Below are 24,303 nucleotides of genomic sequence, written 5' to 3'. Positions count from 1 at the left end.
TTTGCACCCCTTGTATTGTAACATGGTTTGTCCCGAAGATCATTTACTCCTTTTTTTTTTACTTTGCTCTCCTTAATGACTCAGGGCCTATATGCCTTCTTCTTTGCTCTTACATACTCTGAGGAGACTAGTGTATTTATCAGGGGGTGGAATGTCCCAGGTTTAATGTTTATGGTCATGATTTCTATATTTTGCATTTAGTCTACCAAAGCAATTTTCACATTGTTTATTTGGGAATTTCTTTTAGTACCATATTGGAATATTTTTCTCTAAGTTTAGCAGATATTGAAGAATAGGTAAAACTATGGGGAAAAAAATATTTTATTTAGGTTTCTGCATTTTATTTTTTACTTACATTGTCATCCGTCAGCTTTCTGTAGTATGATACCATTTAATGTGCATACTTTGTTTTACATTTGAAGGAATTATAGGGCTGCACATGCAAATGGTATATTTTGTTTATTTATGTCTACTGTTTAAATTTTACTTATTGAATTATTCTAATTTTTATATAGGGAGTGGAGTGGTTTGTTTGATGGGTCTTTTTTTGCCAGAACTAAAGGATTTAACATAAACTGGATCCGTTAGAGCTGCTTTTAAATGGACCCAGTAGTGCTGGGCAAGCAGTTGGTGTGGTAGACCTGGTACAGTTCTCTCCTGCACTGCCCTCTGCTGGGGGAAGAAATTGTTACGTCATTACAGTGAAGTCATTCCTTTGAAACTCATGCGCTGCAAATTGTAATGCCAGGAACCTAGTAAAGTGATTCCTTGCCCCCTCTCTACAAGCCCAGTTGTCATTGACAGCTTCAACAAGAGGTGTTGGAGCTAGGACACTATTTTCTGCCTTCTGTTATAAAATGTCAGTGCAGACTTTAGAAGCCATCGCTCCCCTGTTTAAAGCCAGTGGGTACCAGACATTATTTGGTTAAAATCCTGCATTTCAAGTGCCTTACTGATGTCTCTATTTCCAAATGGATTGGAAGACTGCATTGTCGAGAATATTGGTCTACCACAAAATGGCTGCCTCCACTGGAGGTCATTTATAAAGTGCGCATCAGTAGACGGAGAGGAGGAAAAACCCAACCTTCTACCCCTTAAGTACCCTTTTCAATATATTAAACATTACATTTTTTCTCTTAAACTACTGGTCTGTTTCTGGGAACTGTTGTTAATATCGGCACCAATCTGGATGCAGTACATTTCATCCATAAATTTATTATTCTGGTCAATTGTCCCCTGTACCTATTATTAAACTTGTATGTCATATGTCAGGCTCTATGGAACCTGAGGCGACATTTAAATAAACAATGATGGTGATGATAAAAAATAGCTGTGCTCCCCTCCACACAGAAAGGAATGCCCCTAAAAAAGCAATGCCTTCACCTCTTTATCTCATCCCAATCAGGGCCATCTTTTCCATTGGGCACGATGGGCAGGTGCCCGGGGGGCCCACGGACAAGGGGGCCCCATAGGCAGGGCTCTTAATTAGAATAAATAATCCTGAAAAAAAAAAAACTGGAAAAAAAACCTTCAAGGGTCACTGAGCAAGTACATCTATCTATCTCTATATATCTATATCTGTATCTCTCTCTCTCTCTCTCTCTCGCTCTCTCTCTCTCTCTCTCTCTATATATATATATATATATATATATATGTGTGTGTGTGTGAAGGGGCCCCGGTACACTGCTTTGCCCGGGGGCCCATAAAGTTGTTAAGATGGCCCTGATTACAATTATCTCAAGTTCAAAATTAAAATCTCAGCCAAATGAGTTACACTGGTACTCGCAAATGTAGACGAAGTTGCACAAATTGAGGCACACGGAGGACCCAAAGCTGCTAGTGCACAGTGGCCTAGTGGTTAGCACTTCTGCCTCACAGCACTGGGGTCATGAATTCAATTCCCGACCATGGCCTTATCTGTGTGGAGTTTGTATATTCTCCCTGTGTTTGCGTGGGTTTCCTCCGGGTGCTCCGGTTTCCTCCCACACTCAAAAAACATACTGGTAGGTTAATTGGCTGCTATCAAAATTGACCCTAGTTTCTCCCTCTCTGTCTGTCTGTCTGTGTGTCTGTATTAGGGAATTTAGACTGTAAGCTCCAATGGGGCAGGGACTGATGTGAATGAGTTCTCTGTACAGCGCTGCGGAATTAGTGGCGCTATATAAATAAATGATGATGATGATGATGCTTTGCACTGCAGAGTAAAGAGATTGTGCAGAGGTGATTGGTACACTTTAAATTCAAGTCCCAGCTTGGTGATAATCCCCATGTATTCCTAATCTTGTGACTCCTAGGAGATTTATCAAGCCTTCTAAAAAGGAAATGTGGATGTGTTGCCCATAGCAACCAATCAGAGTCTAGCTATAGTACATTCTAGAAAATGATTGCTGGAATCTGATTGGTTGCTATGGGCAACACCTCCACTTTTCCGTTTTAGAAGGCTTGGTACATCTATCCCCTAGAGTAGTTAGTTGTTTACATCTTTATACCAAGATGTATATTGCTAATACTTTCTGGCAAATGTCTATAGAGCAGCACGGTTTCTCCAGGGTTTTGCAGTGTGGATGTATGTACAGTGCTGATGAGACGGAAGTTGATTTCCAGCAAATGCTTTTTTCATTGCTAGGGAATTCTGAGTCGTCATTACGTCAATAGGTTTTTCCAGACTGGATTTATCCTTTGGGAATGTTTTGCAATTATTTAATTTTCTTGAATGGGAACAAACTTATAGTAATGTGATTGGTACTATACATGTCTGTTTCACTTGAAGCTCTGATTTTATGTTTTAATTACATATTTTCCTGATGTCTGCTATACTAACAACTATTGTTTGTTTGTATTTTAAATTATCTTTAAGGGAAAATTTAATCTAACAATCTAATCCAACACACTGCGGGAGATGTTGCCTATAGTATCCAATCAGATTCTAGTTATCATTTATTTAGTACACTCTACAAAATGACAGCTAGAATCTGGTTGCTGTAGGCGAGATCTCTACTTCTTCAAACCCGCAGATTGATAAATTTACCCCTTACACTTAGTCAAAGAAAGAGAAGCCTCTCTGTAATAACATATCAGAAGGAATTTTACACAAATGTTACAAGCTATAACAAATACATCTGACAGTAAAGTAGGAAGGATGAAGAGTTGATGGGCCTCTGATGAGGTCACCAGGGCCAAACATGCTTTTCTGTAAGTGGCCCTGTTAGCGCTGCAGGATGGTCGGCTTCTTGGGGGCCAAGGGAATTATCAATGTATGTTCTCATCCCATTTTAGTGACAATGCAGAGAGCCTCAGGTCCCTGTACCTGACTGTTTGCTGTGTCTGTTATGTAAGAGATCGCTTTGGCGAGCCTGATCTAAATGCGCTGCTTCCCATTCTGTCACATTCAGGATAAACACATTCTGCTCACTCACCATGCATGGGTCCAGGCTATGGAAAGTGAGTGTGAATGGATCCAATCAGCCACGTTTATTTGCCTGATAAGTCATCCTTACCGGGTTTAATATTAACTCAAATAGAGAAATATCGGGGGGACAAATTCATGGGACCCCCACACATTTTTTTTTTTTTTACAGGAAAGTGTATCAGCATTTATTCTTCTTGTGAATCCTGCATGGGGAAGGGGCGGAGGATGTGGGAATTTTGCTGATTTCCATTCTGGATTCAATTTTATGAACAAGCATTTCCCCCTTTTTTTTGGCAATAACTAATTGCGCTTTTATGTGATTGCTCTACCAGCAGTGTTGAAGACATTATTAGATGATACACGAAAATTTGTCCAGGAAAGGGGTTCTGTTACAAATTTGGATAATTCCGATAATTCTGAAGCTTATTCCAGTATGAGAGGGGAACAACAATCAAGCGAAAGTACGATAAGGGGAATCTATAGATGCTTCCACCAATTTAATAATATTGGTTATATTATATCTACATCCCCCCCATCCATTTCAAATAGATACCTACTGAAAAACATTTTTTAACAATAAATTATATTTTCCAGTCCCCTCTTTCTGTTAATGACATCCTGAGATCCTTAGACAGGATTGTGTCAGTTGATAAATTCCTCCCGCTTGCAAATGCATGGGAATCCAGTGAATTAACACCAGCAGCGTTATCGATGGTAATAACCACATTATCACCATTGGTAATCCTCTACATATATCATCATCATCATCAGGTATTTATATAGCGCTAATTCCACAGCGCTGTACAGAGTACTCATTTGCATCAGTCCCTGCCCCATTGGAGCTTACAGTCTAAATTCCCTAACATACACACACAGACAGACAGAGAGAGAGACTAGGGTCAATTTGATAGCAGCCAATTAACCTACCAGTATGTTTTTGGAATGTGGGAGGAAACCGGAGCACCCGGAGGAAACCCATGCAAACACAGGGAGAACATACAAACTCCACACAGATAAGGCCATGGTTGGGAAACAAACTCATGACCCCAGTGCTGTGAGGCAGAAGTGCTAACCACTAAGCCACTGTGCTGCCCACGAGAAAGCAAAAAAACCGGCCAAATTAAAGACCCCCATTTTCACCAGCAGTAGTGCTTTTTGTCCTTTGACAAGTCGGATCCATAACCATGAATGGATTTTCTTTGCTCATGCAGTGTCACAAGCACAACCCAGGTAGAATTCTATCTAGCTGGTTGATCACATATTAGAGGATGTTGTGGTAAATTGTTCCATCTTTGTTATATGGTCATAACATTTCTTGTACAATATGATCATTTAAAATGGGCATAGATCTTACATGACATTGTTGATATTCAATTAATGTCTTGATAAGTGCGCAAGAATCTTGTGTATTTAACCGTTAACGGCAAGGTAAAGCTTATGAGCAAAATCTCGTATATGCAGTATGTTCTCTGACCTCAAGGTGGCAATGATGTTCGAGCCATTGTCAGATTTAAAATGTCAAATCTTTTGTTGTTTGGAGGATAACCAGTGCTCATAATTACAATTCCTGCAAGCAAGGATTTCTTAGCTTATTGTCATTTGAGGTCCAAACTGAGTAAACGCAACGGGGCCTGGCAAAGTCTCACTTCTTTTTTTAAAAGCATTGAAGCCAAATATGATGAAGGTGATGGCAATGATGAAGACCACTCAAGCTTTTATTTAGACACTACAAAATCATCCAGAAGTGAGTAGTGAAAAGCATGTATTGATCCTGGTCATACTTACTCAACCACTGTTGTGTTATGAACCTAAGAACCTGCCTGGGTCAGAGTGGCGATACAAGGGTCATTTTATGGGAGTGGTTCGGAGGCGGCCTAACGCTTCATGTTGGGAGGCAAGGACATGTGACATTTGTTGATCCCTTCTGATGGGCTTCCTTATGTTAAATGCACTGAAATTCTTCATTGGCCGCATAATTTTCGGTGAATCTGGTCTGATTTGCATATTAATTCAGCATTGGTCAATTGATCATGGAGCTCTTGCTGAATCTGGGCTATATGGTGGACATTGTCTCACTCTACAAAAGATAAGTTATTTACATGAGCTTCAGGATAGCTAAAATGTACATTTAGGGGGCTGTAGAGACATTTTACAATGTGAAATAACTTGAGCTTCACATGTTGTTGAAAGTGTTGGCGAACTGACTTTGGCCTTTTACACCATCGCGGTGTACACTGGAATGCACCAAAAAAAAATTTAATTAAACATTATAATGTACAAATAAAACGCCTAAAATGAATACAGTCAAATTATTCCATTACTCGCATGATTTATTTAAGTCATAAAAGAGGCTCTAAAGAGCATTATTTTAAGGGGAAAGTTTTGATTTTTACTGTATCCATCATTATATGTTTCTGATTTTCCTCTGTGCTTTTTTGGCAGTGTATTTATTTTACCATATATATATTATTATTTACATGAAATATAACCGTGTTCTCTGCATTGAATACAATTATGTTCAAAAAAGATATAAGCCATACGTGGCTAAAAAGTACAGAAAAGAAAAAAATTATGTGTTTACTAAAAGTTACAAGAAGGTAGAAGCCTATAAATTAAAGTTTGTTAAAATGCTGACTCTTAAAACTAGATATACCTTACCTGTTGCTTAAGTGATTTTTATCAATGCAGCACACTTTTACTTTATTCGGCTTGTTCCCTTTCTGTTGCTTGTTTCCTTTCTGCTGCTTGTTCCCTTTATGTTGCTTGTTTATTTTACGTTGCTTGTATCCTTTATGTTGCTCGATTCCTTTATGTTGCTTGTTTACTTTATGTTGATTGTTTCCTTTATGTTGCTTGTTTACTTTATGTTGCTTGATTCCTTTATGGTGCTTGTTTACTTTATGTTGATTGCTTACTTTATGTTGCGTGTTTACTTTAAGTTGCTTGTATATGAACCTGTTGCTTTTGTCCTGGCATAGACGAAGCACATGACCAGATCAATATTATGAGCTGTGATTGTCTAACATGTCAAAGTATTGTCAACGGTCTCCGGCCCTAATAGAAGCTTATTGTAATGAGCTAGCTGATCACACGGCACAGACATTGTTACGTTTCAGGGCTTCTTTGGCGACTTTGTATTTGGAAATATGATACTGGCCTATTTATAGATTGTTTAATTAGTATCTGATCCAAAAGGGGCTGAAATATCTGTCAAACAAATCACTAGTTGTGCTTGCTGTATAAACAAAAAACATTGCTATTAGATTATTATATTTAAGATGACTATATTCTTGTTAATTGACTTAAAATTAGTTATATCTGGGGTCTATGCACTAAGCCAAATATGGAGGAAAGAGCAATGCAGTTTCTCTCTTTCCTCAATATTTCTCTCCTCTGTGTGCTGCCATTCGCCAGGGGTGTGTGCCCGGATGAGGCATCAGGGCGGAGGTAGGGAATGACATAAATAAATTCCATGTGGCATTTGCGCCACTCTCATCTCTAAGATGGCAGAGGTCTAGTCTGCTCCAGTTTCCAGCAGAGCCGCATTGTATGTAATAATAACTAAACATTACCTACTGCACCACTAGTGTTGTGATAGAGGGAGCGGGTAAGCCGGGCCAATGGTTCTACAAGGCTGGTGGTGAGTCTTAAAGTCAAACAGAGGGGTCCAGGAGGTAGGCAGCAGGAACATCACTCCCCGGTGGTGGGTAGAGCAGTAGGCCGCAAAACAGGATCGGGATCCGGTGCCGCCAGGTGCATGGCTCCAAGCCTCTGGTGGCGGGGGGAGGGAAGCAAGGATGGTTTGGGGATGATCCCTCAGAAAAGATCCCTAAATTCAGACATTTGGGGACATTTAGTGCTGCTAGAGCAGGATCTCTACATGGACACGTCTACATCTGGTGGCCGTCTTTAAAAACTTTAGTTCATCATTTAACCAATATACAATACTTCAATGCTGTTAGTGGCGTTCTTTGTAGATACGTTCCTTTACGCACAGTAAGTTACATTCCGATGTTGCTGTATCATCAAGTAAACTTTAACAATGATATTTGTTATCAGTATCTGGCTTTGTATATGATGGCAATCTCCTGTCTAGGTCCTCTCGTATAAAGCCATTGGTTATTATGCGTCGACTGTTCACTTCCTTCAGCTACATGGAAAGTGCCGCTGCCGTGAAATATATTAATGTATAAGTCATTGGCGCTTGTAACGATGACTAGTAAGAATTTCTGTTTATGGGGCCAACTTAAGGGCAAGGCAACTGGGGCAATCAAGCCTTAAGGTGTTAAAGGCCATCTTTAGCATATCAATAGGCTAAGAAAAGAAAGATCATCTCACAACAGGTACGGGCGGTAGTATCACCCAAAATAGGCGTAAGGTCAGTGTATCGGGCATGGTTTGGACAGATTGGTTGCATAGCATAAAATTTTGCAATTGGGAATATTGGGAGCTATTCTAATCAGTTGGGTTTAATATCAAAACTCCAAAGTAAATTTTTAATTGTCCAATGTATATGTGGATTTTTTCTGAGCAACTTACAAATATTTTTGATACCAATAAATAAAGCTTTATTAACTCCCCCGTTTTATCAATGTTTTCTATTATCAAGTGTAGTTTTCTATCTTAAGTTTTTCTCTTTTTACTTACAACCTATACATTCCCATGCTTTTATATTATCCTCATTTCCACCGCACATATTCCTATGACCACCCCATATGGCACCATGTCTGCCATACCCTGTCCAATACCCGCCATTTGCAATCCCATGAAGTACTCACCTGGCAGATTGGTGTTGCCGCCCGGGCAGCCATTCAAACTAGCAATAACTAGTGATGTTTATCATGTCATGCGCTCTATAAAACAAATAAATTAATATGATCAATTCGTATTATCAATGAAAAAGAAATAAGCCAAGATATGTTTAGTTTAATGGACATAACCCTTTCTTATTATATGCTCGCTCCTTGTAACTCCCCAGACCATACAAGATAACCAAGAGGACACCAATCCCTCCGATCCTGAAGGATTCACACTGTGTGTTGTCTGCTCCACAGAGAGAGATGTCCTTGTAGTTATCCTCTATGGTCTGGGGAGTTTTATACTCAAACCAGAGGAACTGAAGCAAGAAACTATTAATGTGATCAGGTGGTAAAGGCTTCTCTTCGCCTGATTTAATGTAACTTCAAAGGGGGTGATAAAGCACAGTGGTGACTCACAAGGTGTTATGTTAAAGGATTCTATTCACAGCCCTGGTCCTTAGTGGTTTGGTTGGAAGGTGTTCGTCTATGTTAGTAAATACTACACTATATTTCTATCCCTGTTAAAATTTTGCTTCCACATGATCTGGACTTTTGAAAACGTAGGGCCTGATTCATTAAGGATCTTAACTTAAGAAACTTCTTATTTCAGTCTCCTGGACAAAACCATGTTACAATGCAAGGGGTGCAAATTAGCTTTCTGTTTTGCACATAAGTTAAATACTGACTGTTTTTTCGTGTAGCACACAAATACTTGATAGCTTATTTGTACACTGAAATGTAAAGTTGATATTTGTGTGCTACATGAAAAAACAGTCAGTATTTAACTTATGTGCAAAACAGAAAGCTAATTTGCACCCCTTGCATTGTAACATGGATAAGTCCGACTAAGACTGAAATAAGAAGTTTCTTAAGTTAAGATTCTTAATGAATCAGGCCCAGAGTGACTATGGACCACAATAGTAAACCATGTGTTACATTGTGGCAACGTCTGAAAAGACCATAAAAGTCTTCACATTATTCTCTGCAAAACAATAGTCAAACGGGGGTATAGCAACGGGAGTCAATAGGAATCTTAATCCTTAAAAGCTTGTCCAGAAAAAGCAAAGTCCATTAAGGTACCAGTGAAAAAAACAAAATTCAACCATCAAGACCCAAGCAACAGAAGAACTGAATCACAACATTCCCTATTTAGATACTAATTTTATTTCATTTATACATGCAATTAAGTCATATTGAGATATTGGCAAAAAAACAATCAATAGCCCAAAAGGAACAGCTGAGCAGTCTAAAGGTATGCTAGCATCTCTAGTCCAAAATACAAAAAAGTATCTTATGACAAATAAATAAATATACATACAGGTATTTCCATGACACTTATTTTACAGAACAAAAAGATGATTTGCTATTCACATCAAACAAAATAAGACAAAAAGCAAAGAAACTTGGAATTAAAACATAATCATTAGCAATTTCATTTCTAAAGCAACAAAGGTCTATCCAACCCACATTGGCTTTTTTCCGGCAGGAGTGAATTTTATTAGAACAAAAATTAGACCATAATTGTACTGGAAGAAAAATGGAGGCTTGGAAAGTATAGAATATAATAAAACTATATGGTCTATTTTATGATTCATTTTATTTCCTGAAGCTGCGCACAGCGGCTTGGTCTCCCAATATAAACATTACGGGTTTGTTGAACTAAAATCCTGTAATATAAAGCTTTAAAATATGTCAAAGAAAAGCAGTGTTTAATGTTTTGAAATTGTCAGTTTTACAAAAGGATTAGTAGGCTTCTGTCTGGAATGCTCCCATGACTGGTGGATGATTATAGAGTTGTTCAAGGCTCTAAATAGGATCCTCAACGTCCCCTATGTGCATATGACCTTCACAAGAGATAAAGGGACCCATCTATTAATTAACAGGGTTCTGCCCCGTTAATTATCATATTAAAAAATCATCCTGGGACATTCGATAGAAGACTGTCCCAGCGATGATTTTACTTACATTAAAACTGCGGTAATCTGTCTCATCCCCCCTGCTTATTATCGTAAAGTGGCTTTACGTATGCGCGACCTAAGTACGCGCATGCGCAAAGCCACTTTGCCACAGTGACCAGAGGGGAAAGAGGGAAGGCTGCGGCGAGGGATCCGGGATCTACCGTAATACTCTCCCCATAAGGTAGAATGGCTAACGTCATCTTCAGATGGCGTTAGCCAATGGGCTTAAGCTCCGAAAAGCTAGGCCTTTTGGAGCTTGTTAAATAGCCTCAGACTGCAGTCCCCATTTAAAAGTATGGAGACTGCGGTCTAATGCGAAACGTAGCCTAATGCATGTCAATGATAACTACTGCATTCGGCTTTTGTTAGATCGTAGGGATGGTTTACGCACGGTTTATGACTTAATATATAGGCCCCAAAGTGTAGCAACCGTGGAGGGCAGAGGTTATTGTATATTATTGTAAAATTTGCTGTGTTGGAGGAGGAGAAATATAAAAAAAATGATGACTGTTTTTGTGTGTGATCTAGCGCAAACATGTGGAATGGTTCCCATGGATTTGGCACTGCCAAGGGCCCGTGGCATAGCAGCCAACAATTGAAAAGGGACACTTTGGTGCATTTTAACAGGCCATGTGTGGTCCAAACTAGGTAGATATTCGAGGGCTGCAATCCCTATTATAGTATGTTAACTGAATGTATGTCATTTACTTGCAATTCTTGCTATCTATATTGTTCTATTGGGTTGATATTTAATGAAGAAGAATAATTAAAGTAAGTAATCCAAATAAGTATGTTATAGTAAAACACAATGAGCATGACATGACATTATTGTAGTGCTCCAAAATCTGTTGAGACAGTGTCACATGTGACTGCACCGTTCCTGGAAAGGATTTTAGAATGTTGGGGACTACGTAAATGTCTAATGCCAAATGAGAATCGATACTGTACAGTGCAGATTACTTAAAGCCAAACTTGGTAGCTATGCCGCGGTAACTTTAGTCTGTCATTGGCCACCATTAATAATTAGTTTGAATAGTGTGAAATGTAATACCTAAAAGAAATGTTCTTGCTAAAAAGCATACAGGTGTATGCACCAATGTCCTGAAAGTGTTACTGATATGTTTACAGTCATTATTTATTGCTAACTTCCCTTTGCATTCCACTGGTCTCAGGACATTACTAGACACTACTAGACTAGACTAGAACTCGGATTGTATTGTGTGTTATAAACTCAAAGATGTGTAGAGAGTTGCTACTAGCAAGTAGAAAGATACTTCTCTCATATCAGGGTATAAGAAGGTGATATTGATATACAGAGGGTCATTTATAACTGTAGGATCCATCGCTAATTTATGCCTTGGTCCATTGCTACTTTTGTACACAGTTTGCAAAATAGCTTTTCGCATTTGCGCAATCATGGCTCCATTTTTAATGCATTTCCATGCTTCATGGGATGGAAGGGTTAAAAACATCAGGTCAAAGCACAGACTTCAACACTTTCCATCTTGTGCATTTGAACTTGGTTTATAGCCACTGGTTGGCCGCCATCATGTTCCTTGGAATGTGCCTACATGGATTAATGAACATTTGTTTGCCGGTCAATATTTTTAAATGCGATTAATGGGGTGAATAGGGCACATTTACGGCAGGAGCTGCAGAGTCTCTTTCCTCCCACATAGTGGACTGTTATGGTACCCATAGCCGTGCCAGTTATCGGGTGTCGTGCTACATTTTCACTGGGAAAAGCTTTTATACCGTCCAAGTGCATTTGATGTGGATAAGCACATTTAGAAGCGCACAACTATAAACCTACAAGCTCACAAAATTGACATCTCCCATGATTAATTTAAGATAATAACGATCATGTTTTTAACGGAGGATATGGTTTCTAAAATGGTAATAGATAGGACTCTAAAGTGACTTATTTACAGGCTTCACCATGTAGAATTTCAGCAATCTTATGAATGCAGATCTATCACTGTTTTCTGAGGAGAGGTTCCAAATTGGAATGTCTCCTAGATGGACAAATACACACATTTACACAAAATAACGCACTGCATGTCCCACTAAAATACACAATTTATTACTTTTGTGTTGTCGGATGTATTGGTTATTTGCACCTGATGCTTGTTTCATTATCTTATCTGAGAATGAGGAGGTGGAGTCCTATTAAAACGCTGGGCACCAGCATTTCTGCTATTAAAGTGAATGACTTTTGCTTGTTGAAGGAGCTCTTTGTGGTGTTTCTCATATTTTGATGTTAGTTGTAGTTTTGGCAGGTTTGTGTTTGCTTTTAGTTTTATTTATTTGTTTTATTTGTTATTATGAAAATGGTAAAAACACATACTGTCAGGTCATTTTGTGCTGCAAATGGGGTTTCCAGAGTATAGATTTCCCATAGATATGAATGGCCCATTGAAATGAATGGCAGAAGCTCCACTAATAAATCAGATGATATACCCTGGACACATTTGCATTGTGTTTGTGAATGTGTCCAGAGGCAAACGTCATGGATCTTTTGCCATTTATTTTCATAGCCCATTCATTTAAATGGGGTTTCCAGTGTATAGATTTCCCATAGATATGAATGGCCTATTGAAATGAATGGCAGAAGCTCCGCTAATAAATAAAAAATGTAATAATAACAGAGCATGCACCCCTCCTCTTACAATCCATAAACACTGCTACACAGCCTGGAATTGGGACAGGGATAGTGGCCTTGTCATCATGGGGGCATGACCATGATGCAATGAGACATGGCCACACCCCCGGGGGCGTGGTTTGCACTTTGAAGTGCTAGGATGCTCAATTATCCTCCTTCCCTTCAATCCTAACAGCCATTCGCTGTTGTGCGGTGAACGAAATATATCTCCCAACTTTCCCACCAACGTGACCTCAAATTAGGACTGTCCCATCAAAATCAGCACCGTTGGGGGGTATGAGTTAATTTAATTTCTAGCGTACATCTCTCATGCATTCTGCATAATACTTTGTAGATCACTTCTAATATAACTGTAGGACTGTATTCAGCATCTTTTGCTCTAGATACAACTATAGAGTAGATTTAGGGTATCTTGATATATGTACAGTGCAAAATACAGATATTAGGCACCAGTGTGCAGAGGCCTCTTGGCTCATACTCAAACAGAGCATGTTTACGTTCAATGCTCAATATATGTGTCCAAGCTAAATCTGATCTTTGAAAACCCCATTGTATCTTGTCACATAATTAAAGAAATTAGCCAGGTGTGCAAAAAATAAGCTTAGTCACTGTTACTTAACTCAACTTTCATGTCACCTTCAAGTTAGCCATAATACCCTTGAGGCTCCTGCATGTTTATGACAGCGAACTCCTTACTGGAACTAGATCAAAGGCCTTTTACAAGAGATAATTGTAGGACTATAATTTTTAAATTAAAAACTGCACATGGAGTTTAGAATGGTCTAGATTTGTGCTAGATTACTTTAACTACTGAATTCAAAATATTACGGCCTCTTCTTATGTCAATTTCTTCTATGCATAGATTGGGCCTCATCCATCAAGGCGCTCATTCTGAGCGCAAGGTGTGTTTTAAAATGCACATAAATTGGGTATAGGTAGACCCAAACCAACAAAGAGCAGATCTGAAGATCTATGCTCTGATGTATACGGATGTAGGTCTGCTATACCGAGTACTGCATGATACGTACAATACCTATGCAGGATATAAAATCACAAAAGAATGCACAGAGGAAAAAAAAAATGATCCAATTAAGGTCACCTATTAATAATATAGTCATTAATGATAAAACAATCATAAATAAATAAAAAGTGTTTATTTTGGTTTGCTTTTTCATGATATACATTTATTAGTACGTTATGAATCTCTACTGTACATTTAATATATTTTCACAGTTGGTCCTGATTGCAAACACACGTTATAGCATGCATATACAGCCATCATCACTAGTAATCAGCACTTAGACTAGACCTGCAGCTGGAGCAAGAGATATGGCTGAAAAACAGGTAGCTGAGAGGTGCCCAGAGTCTGGATCGGATGCTGTTGCGCGTACTCGAGATTGGCACGCCGATACTGTACACTGACTACATTTAAGCGCCCCTTCTCCGCCCCGCTGCCCCCATGACATCATAGTCTGTAGTAAGTGTCCTTTGTGCTCGAGGATGAATTGAACGTTGCTACGCTCTGAAGCGTAAGAGCCGATCCTGGGCATGCCCAGAGTGATTTTGCGGATTGTACGCATACGCACAAAACCGTCGTTTAAGTTTCTTGAATTTACAGACCCATTGTGTTTATGTACCTTTGTGTGAATTCATGTGTGTGTAATTGTCCCCACTTTTTCATTTTAGTCCATTGCATTAGAACTGATACATTATAGCCGTCTCCATGTCAGGTTGTAAGTTCATCTCGTGCTTTGTGTCTGAATTTTGCTAGAATTATTTTTGTTTTGCCAAATGTGTACTAGATAAGTGATAGCTACAATCTGATTGGTTGCTGTGGGCAATACCTCCACTTTTCCTTTTTTGAAGGTTTGAGAAATCCACACATTGTTACCTCTTTCAGTGTACGAGCAGGAGCATTTTGTGAGAATTCGGTACTCTCCATAATAGACTATGCTTTTATACTTTATAGTTTTTTTTTTTACTGTTAAGGTCTTAACATAATAATAATAATAATAATAATAATAATAATAATAATAACGGCTGTTTTCTTTTTCAGAGTAATAATCAGGGTCTGACTTTTGTAAGGATTCATGCCCCATGGCACGTGCTAAGTCGTGAAGCAGAATTCCTTAAAATTAAGGTGCCCACAAAAAAGGTAAAATGTACATAATTATTGTTCCACACTACTGCTTCTACACTCGTTAAATGAACACAATCTCTTTATGTTGAATAAACGTTATCAGTTAATGTGTACATACATTTAAATGTATTTATTTAATCTCTTATATATCATTTAACATAAGGGGTCTGATTTAGGGCTAAGCACTGATTTTGCAGCCCAAACGTACATGTAAAATGCAAGCTGCAAAATTGTGCTCTTACAAGTGTATTAGTGCTAACAAGAGTTACCCCCGGCCACTGATCAATAGCCAATGCTGTGCACCCAGGTTGAAGAGCGGACAACGTGTGGGCTGCCCGCGTAGGCTTGGCAACATCTGATACTGCTTGCACAGCCTATGGGGTGTGTGATTGTGCTGATCAATAGGAGGCTATTGGTTCACAAGGATCTCTCCGTCCCCCCACCCTTGCTAAAAATACAAATTAGATGATGCCGTAAATGAGTATATGAATCATTGCTTCAAGGGAGACCTAGGGCTGGATACTTTCCATGGGGTTTCTGTGCCCACTTAAATGCATTGTCCATTGAATCAATGTATATATCGGCAAAGACTGAGCCTACCAAGCGATTCGTTAAACCTTACCATTCCTGGTTAGTATCACTGAGGCAGTCGTGTATCACCTAGCTACTTTTACACAATTATTTTTAATAAATTGCAGGAATAAGAGATTTTTATGTCGGCTTATCGACATTTTTTCATAAATAGGTCCCTTAGTGAACTCCACCAAAAGCGAAATCTTAACTTTTGAATCTTCTTTTATTTTTAGATTGTAAGTTTTTCTGGGTAGACCCATAGCTCTTTTCCATGTAATACTATGCAATTTGTTTGTGGCATAGTCCCCTTAATGTACAGCAATACGTGGATCGTCAGCAGTTTATACATAAAGGATAATAAAAAGTTGACACTGAGATAAGTAATGACTCTTTTCTGTGTTATTTTTCAGATGTATGAAGTCAAGCAAGACAGCGGTATCCTGGCAAAGCTCAATGGTATATGGAACAAATGCATGCAGCCTTTACAGCCCAATGTGCCACAATTAAGTGAAAATACAAAGATGAAACATTTGTCCTATCCGTTCTCCAGAGACAAAATGCATCTGTGAGTACAGAGAGTCTTATTCTATAACTACTATACAATCCAACTGAGGAGAAAGATCAGGGTGGTTTGAATTAAGATAATTCAAAGAATATGTGACATATTATTAAATAGCTGTATCAGTCACAAGGAAAACATACCTTATATGAGTATCACATTTGTTAACCTTTATATGGCTCTAAAAAAAAATCCATATTTATACAATGTACAGGTCTTGTGTCATGAGGAGATTTATTATATTCAATAACAAGACTAGAAATTGCCTATTTGAATTTTTTTTTAACTCACCCCCTCCTTTTTCCTCCCGCTAGTACTTGGGGTGGGTCTATATTCTAGGACTGCTGACGTTTGCTGGTTTCAGGAGGATACCTGTACTTACAATGACCGGGGACCTCTGCTGGCCAACCGCTGTAATGATCACCAAGCGTTGAAAGATCCAATCATTATTATCATCATCACCATTTATTTATATAGCGCCACTGATTCCGCAGCGCTGTACAGAGAACTCACTTACATCAGTCCCTGCCCCCATTGGAGCTTACAGTCTAAATTCCCTAAGACACACACAGGCAGACAGACATAGAGAGATAAACTAGGGTCAATTTGATAGCAGCCAATGAACCTACCAGTATGTTTTTTGGAGTGTGGGAGGAAACCGGAGCACCCGGAGGACACCCACGCAAACACAGGGAGAACATACAAACTCTGCACAACTAGAAACCATAGTGGGTTCCTGATCATAAGAGACAGTTACCAGCAGAGGATCCGCTAATTGTAAGGAGCCGGCTGAATGGTCAAACAGAGTTTATCTCAGAGTAGGGACCTCATGCTAAGTACAATGTAAGCTTGCGAGCAGGGCCCTCTTACCTCTCTGGCTGTGTTACCCAGTATTGTTTTAATACTGTGTTTGTTCCCAATTGTAAAGCGCTACGGAATTTGCTGGCGCTATATAAATAAATGTTGATGATGATGATGATGATGATGTTGTGTGGAAGTAGGGGGCTTTTAAATAATGGTGGGTAAAATCCCCTTTAGCATGTTACTATAGTTTGGATGCAACAAACAATAATGTTGTATGCCCTTGGCGCAAAGCTAGTACGCCAGAGGTGTACCTATGTCTAATAACCATATGACTAAGAGACATGGACCTTCTGTACAATTTAATTTATTATAACAATGCACATGTGGTGGTGTAATGGTTTATAACACAGCTATAGTAACAGCAGCCTAAATAGACATTCATAAACAATATCCCATATGTGCATACAGGGGCGGATTGGGAACTTTAAGTGACCCTGGAAAAAAATGACTGAAGTGGCCTCATGTGAGCGGGGTCAAAACTGTAGGTGGGGCTAACACAAAAGTAGGAGGGATTTAGACATACTGGAATTTGGTTGTAGTAACTTTTAGGAATCCCTAGATGTGATGACTTAAGAAACAGTGGGTCATCTCTAAAGCAAAGCAGGGAAAAAGCTGCCAATCTTCTGTTATACAAATACATAAATGCATTTGCATACTAACACATCCTTCCAATTTTCCCTTCATAGAAACCTATCTGACTTTGTTTAATAAGTTTAACTATTACGAAACTTGTTGGCACAATTGTATTTGATCAGTCTGCCAGAGCAGCATATGAGCACCTCACTGCACTGTTGTATCTTTCCCTGGCGTCATGAAATGAAAACTACCAGCCAGTTCTCTCTCTCTCTCTCTCTCTCTCTCTCTCTCTCTCTATATATATATATATATATATAAATATGTGTACTGTGTGTTTCAAAAAAATACATTCAAAATAATCCTTATAAATAGCTGTCCAGTGCGAAATGCTTCAAGCATCTGCAAGAAAACACTTCTTTTGTAACAATTGTGTATGAGCCCTAAACATGCCCAGTGATTGGTGGTGGTTTGAATTAATAACAGTGCAGGAAGGGTTGGCAGACAATGGTATACGTGAAGGAGAGAGCTATTCCAAGGGTTTGCTGGTGATATACTAAGTACAAAGGAGGAAGGATTCATGTTATTGTCAGTGCAATGGGGTTGGCCATATGTTCAACAAAGTGATCTGAGAATGGGACCAGTGCAAGGTAGAAGGCAGGCAATGGTATCAATGCAAGAACCACTAAAGTATCACCAGAGCTGATATAAGGCTCTGCGGGGCCTGGGGCACTTAAAACAGAGGGGTTATCATTCTAAACATATTTTAGACAACACTGTGAGCACTACTGTTAGGTGCACACAGTTCTGCTTTCACAAGTAGAACGGTGTGAACAGGGGCGGATCTAGATAATTGGTGTACCGTGGGCGATTTAGGGGGGGCGGGGGTGTTTAGGCCCCCTTTCTGCCTTCTGAGGCTGCCGGCGGCTGCACACTATGTGCAGGTCCGTTCTGCAGTGACAGTGTGCTGCCCGAATGCTCTGATTGTGTTTAAAATACAATCAGAGCAGCCGGGCAGCACACTGTCCCTGCAGAACGGACCTGCACATAATGTGCAGCCGTCGTCAGCAAGCCCCTGGTAGGTGGGGCGATCGCCCCGATCGCCCCCCCCTGGATCCGCCACTGGGTGTGAAGCAGGACATACCTCCCACTTGTAGTCAGACCAAACCCTAAATAAGCAAGACAGTCACCCAAATTCGGGACTGCTCCAACAGTTTCAGGACTGTTGACAGACTGTCCTGGTCTCTACTACCTCTTCTTGTCACTTTCATGTGGCTGCTGGTGTCTTAGACCTGTTGCTGCTTGTCTGGATTCCGGAATGCTGGAATTTCCTATTTGGAAAAAATAATGGGTACATGAGATTTAGAAAACGCCAAACAGCCACAGCATTAAATCAATAGCACCCACGTTTAATAATTAGGCCTCTTTCCAGCCCCAAGATTAAAATAATAGTACTCATATATGATAATTAGATCTATTTCCCTTCAACCAGTCCTGACTTTAAATTAATAGTAAATACATTTAATAAATAGATCTATATCCCTACAACCAACCACAGCAAAAAATTTATAGAATTTAGGTTTAATATTACCAATTCCCACAACCATCCCCGGAATGAAAGAATTCATATTCAGATTTAATAAATAGCCCTCCTCCCCAAACTCAGCCCCACATTCAATTAATAGCCCCAAAGCACCCCAGCATTAAATTATAGGTCCCGTCACCCCATCTTAATTTAATAGGCCCCACTATTAAATTAAATAGCCCATCAATAAATTAAATTGCCCCACCGTCACCCCACAAATAAAATAGCACCCATTAAATAATTAGCCCACCTAAATTCCACCTTTAAATTAATAGCCCACCTCCCACCCAAGTACTATTAAGGCAGCCCCCCCTCCCTTCCCTTATATTACACACTATAGCAGCAAAAATGAGAGCAGGCAGTCCCCCTATCTTCTCCCTCAATGACAGCAGACAGCCCCCCCACTCTCTTCTCCCTCAATGACAGCTGGCAGCCCCCCTATCTTCTCCCTCAATGACAGCAGACAGCCCCCCTCTCTCTTCTCCCTCAATGACAGCAGACAGCCCCCCCACTCTCTTCTCCCTCAATGACAGCTGGCAGCCCCCTATCTTCTCCCTCAATGACAGCAGACAGCCCCCCTCTCTATTCTCCCTCAATGACAGCAGGCAGCCCCACCTCCCTCAATGACAGCAGGCAGCACACGCCCCCACCCCTTTCCCTCACACTTACCTAATAACGCTGGAGACTCCTCTCCTCTGCGTTGCACCGCGCACACACATGGGACTGCACCTGTCACGTGGTGCACGTCCCATGATACATCCGGCAGTCACTCTGGAGAGAGGGATCCGTGGCCACCACACTGCCCCCTGCTGGCACCAGGTCCTTAATCGGGCTAATTATAATTATTTTTATTTTTTTAACCCCCTACAAAAAACATTCGGCGGCCTCCTGTGGCCACAGGCCTACCGGGGAAATTCCGGGTAGGTTCAATGGCCAATCCCCACCTGTGTGCATATATAGCATCTTATGAAGATCTTAAATAATTCAGTACTTTAGTTAGTATATATATATCAGTATAGATGCAAAAAGTCTGGGTAGATAAAAAAGACAAGTGGTGTAACATAAGCCTCAATGTCCCGCTGATAGTTCAGCAAATAGATGTTAATCGTAGATGAAAAATCTGTATTCAGTAGTAGTCGAAATATTCTGGAATGTTCCTTATAGGGAAGAAAAGAATGGACTCCAGAATATTGTATCAGGTAATGGTGATACCTGGGTATCTTCCTTCCCCAGTGGGTTTTCGGAATAATAAGCGTACCACCCGTCAGCCCAATACCTTGTTGGTTAGTGAAAGCAGAAAGCAAGTCCACTGAGATCACATGGTAGCAGGGTAAACGTAAACCAGACTTACCCTAATTTGGGCTTCATTGCAGAGACGCTGTGTTTCTTTTGGAGATACCTCCTTGTGGTCCAAAGCATATGAGTTGTCAGATGTGGAAGCCTTGATTGTAGAGCAGTAATAACCGCGGCCGCGGATAGGACTAGTGCGCATGCGGCGATGTAGAACAAGAAAGGTCGTTCACTATTTCCAGGGTTAGGATATCTTCATGGCAGCTTCCGGGATGCAGCAAACAACTTTTAAGCATCTGTGCCTAAGTAAGCCCAAAGCGACTCACCTGGGCAATCCGATAACTTCTCAGATCTTTAAGGATGCAGTTCTCTGTAGCTATATTAGGGAATTTGACCAGATCACTCTCTTAGTTCCTATAGATTCAGCATCCGCTAGTCATTTTTTATAGCTGTTTCATTAACTAGTAGATTGGATATTCCCTTGTCTATTACTTTCAGGATAGTAGCAATGAATGGTCTCAGAACAGATTGTGTCTTCTGTTTCCTCTGGAATATTTTTGGAAATTGTCTGCCTTCATTCTGAAATTGCATTTTTTATTTAATGAAAGAAAATGGGCAGAGGAGATGTAATAGATACATCAGTACACCAAATGTATTAAAAGTATTTAGAAAGAGCAGTATGTGTTTTAAAGTAGATGGTTTCTAGAACAATGGGACTTTAAAATTGGAGGAGTGAAGATGAAAGGTTAGATCCAGGTTAGATCCACTGGATAGATTATGGATTCATAGAATAGATTAACAGATTAATACAGTGAAAGAATGGTTGGAACAACATGTGGCTATTGTTAAGACTTAGATCTAAAATATGTATAAAAAAAAAACCAGGAAAAATACAAATGGCAAAATAAAACAAAAAAAATAATAAAACCAAACATGAATAAAAGAGGCAGACTAGAACGATCTATAATTTCTTTGTTAAATTAGCATAATCCCCAGATAGAATGGAAACAGTTAGTTATTGTTAAGTGGAATTAGACTTGTTATTGGAATTGTCTTCTTCGTCTGACTGCTTGGCCACAATTAATCTTGGAAATGTAATTCTTCTATACCATGATATTGCTGATGTGTTGTTTCACAGCCTCAAAAGGCTTAATTCTCATTGATTTCTTTCCCGGATGTATGAGTCCCAATAGGAAAAACTATGCTCTTAATCCGGATCTCTGGCAATGAAAGGATATATGAATTAAAATTTATAAAGGGGACTTCATTAGACCTTTCCTTTATCCACGTTGAAGGTGAAAATATGTTAGTTTAAGGCCCTGTATTGACAATTGAGGTTTCAGTAAAGTAACTTTCAACTAATACCCCTTACCATTCAATTCAAATTTTTTTAGTTACAACATTACAGGGTGCCATAGAGTTAGACATTTAAGGGTCTTATAATTTAATGATTCCCTTTGGTTCATGGTCTTCTAAGACTTTATCAATGAGAGTTGCAGAGATTTTTTTGGGTAGATCTGTTATAATTTATTTGGATGATATTTTATATTTTTCTTCTCCTATTACTGAACGCAGACATTATGTTTGTTTGGTCCTACTAGAACTTTATAGATTATATGCCAAACTAGAAGTGTATCTTTGAGGTTGCCAACATTCCTTTTCCTTGTTCTATTCTTTAGATAATGGGTCCTCGGTGGATCCATCTAAAGTACAGGATATTTTATGGATTCAACCACTTAATTTTAAAGGGACTCAACATTTTTGGGTGTCTCCAAATGTTATTGTCAATTTGTTAAAAATGTTCCCTTCACAGTGCTCCCATCACAGACCTTACTAGGGAAGGAGCACATCTTTGAGACTGGTCCTATGAGAAGGTTCAGGAAAGCAAACATCAAAAAGATCCATAGTTTCAGACACTAGCTGCTGTTTCAAGGAAAGATTTCTGGCATAACCAATGATGAGGCTGCTGAAAACTCTTCCAATACCGGCACCAGAGCCATTAAATAAGGCTTTTAGCTTAGCCTCAATTCTAATTCATTCAAATCCCAAATGACCCTTCATTGTAGAAGTAGCAGTGTAATCTCAGAAAACATATGCTGCGAAATCTCACTCCCTAACTCCGGAATATCAATTTGGGGATAGAGTGTGCTCTTCGCCAAGAACATTAAGCTTCAAATACCATAGAATAAATTAGATCCTACATTTGTTGAAACTTGTTCAAATCATTAAATCCAGTTGCAATATGATTGTAACCACCCTCCTTATTGTGAATCCCAAATGTCCCTCATGCCTCTCTTCCAAAACCAGACAAAAATACTGATCAGCTAAAGGCTCAAGGTACCCAGAATATAAAGTCCAGAAATTCCTGTTTTCATAAAGGGTCTGGAAGAAAGTTCCTTCATCCCAGCTCAGAATCTTCAGAATCTTCATGCTATTCGTCTGTTGAAAACATTCCATTCTGGAATTCCTAGCAGGGGCAAATGCAGGATTTCTAAAGTAGGGGGGTGGGTTACAAATGCCTGATTTTGGAATAAAGGGAGAAAAAAAAGCTTTCTGCCATAAGCCTGCAACAGGCACCTTTTTTAGACAAATTGTAACGGTTGTAAATTAATTTTTAACTTAGCAAGAATCACAACCAATATATAAATGTTAATAATGACAAAACTGACTGTAATATTTTACAATGAATTGTGATTCAAATAAAGGGAAAAACAAACATGGCTAATAACAGACTCCAAGAGAGCATGGGGCAGGATGGAGGACTAGGGCTATGATGGGGAATCTCACTTGTGTGTCAGCTAATAGTTGATAGTTACTATGCCTCTACTCTCCCTCATGTTCAGCGCTTTGGAGGAGCTGAGTAGCTGCTATGCTAAGTCTCTCCAGCAGTAACCTGACTACTTCACAGCCAATCAGGACCCGAACTGTCATGGGAGCCTGCCCCTGTTGCATTGTGGGAGGTGTAGTTTGTAGTGTCCCTGCCCAATAAACAATTAAAGCAGACAGGAGCCCAGTGCAAAGACACATGCAGTCAGGGCCGGTGCTAGGGTCCATGGCGCCCTAGGCAAAATCGGTGCCCTCTGCCCCCCCCCCCCCGCAAAAATCGGCGCCCTCCTCCCCCCTCACCCCGTCTTTTCTTACCTTGTCTCACCACCGCCGTCTCTCTGCTCCATCTCCTCCCCTCCACTCACTGACACTAGTGAGTGGAGGGGAGGAGACGGAGCAGAGTGGCGGCGGTGGTGAGCAATAGCCTCTTCCCCCCCTCCCCATGCATCTGAATGCTGTGCGGCGGCCGTGACAGGTATGGTCAGCGGTCGCCGCACAGTTTTAAAATTAATTTCCAGTTCTGTGGTGCCCTCCAGAGCCCGGCGCCCTAGGCAAGTGCCTAACCTTGCCTAATGGGAGCGCCGGGCCTGCATGCAGTACTTAATTCGATGATGTACCCGTGGATCACATAAATTGAGCATGTGGAGGAGGGGAAGGGGTGGGGGGTTCTGGGTAGCAGGAATCTCCCCCTAAGTGCGGGCCTGCCTAGCAAACTGTGTGGTTTGAAGCCTGAAGCCCCTCCTCGGGGGCTGGTACGCCTCCACTCCTGGCTGTGAGTGACTGGAAGGCGTACTCACCACTACTATACTCCATGTCGCACCAGCATGATGCAGGAATGAGCATTATGTTTCTATGTAGGTCTAGGATACAGGCTGTGCGGTGCCTGTAATAGGTTTGTTAGATTCTTGTGGTTATCTGGTACTTTGACACTGATTCCTGATCGTGTCTGTTATCTGACTACCCTGACCTTGACTTTGTACCAGGACTATTATTCTGGACCTTGATTTGATGTAGAATTACCCTGACTGTTGCAGAACTTGACCAGGCAACCTTGTCTTCTGCGTC

General features: G+C 40.1%; 1 protein-coding gene across 1 annotated transcript in view; it reads left to right on the top strand.

Annotated features, from left to right (window-relative positions):
- The window catches only part of ANO2 (anoctamin 2), a 202,078-nt gene that overhangs the window by 53,726 nt on the left and 124,049 nt on the right, over positions 1-24,303 (top strand). Inside the window, exons 4-5 of the mRNA XM_075210223.1 lie at positions 14,885-14,983; positions 15,952-16,106. Of these exons, the coding sequence (XP_075066324.1) occupies positions 14,885-14,983; positions 15,952-16,106 (254 nt within the window). The remainder of the gene's footprint in view (positions 1-14,884; positions 14,984-15,951; positions 16,107-24,303) is intronic.

This window comes from Mixophyes fleayi, chromosome 4 (assembly GCF_038048845.1).
Source record: "Mixophyes fleayi isolate aMixFle1 chromosome 4, aMixFle1.hap1, whole genome shotgun sequence".
Taxonomy (NCBI): domain Eukaryota; kingdom Metazoa; phylum Chordata; class Amphibia; order Anura; family Limnodynastidae; genus Mixophyes; species Mixophyes fleayi.
Note: the sequence above shows the minus strand (reverse complement) of the source record. Positions and strands in the feature narration are given on the sequence as shown.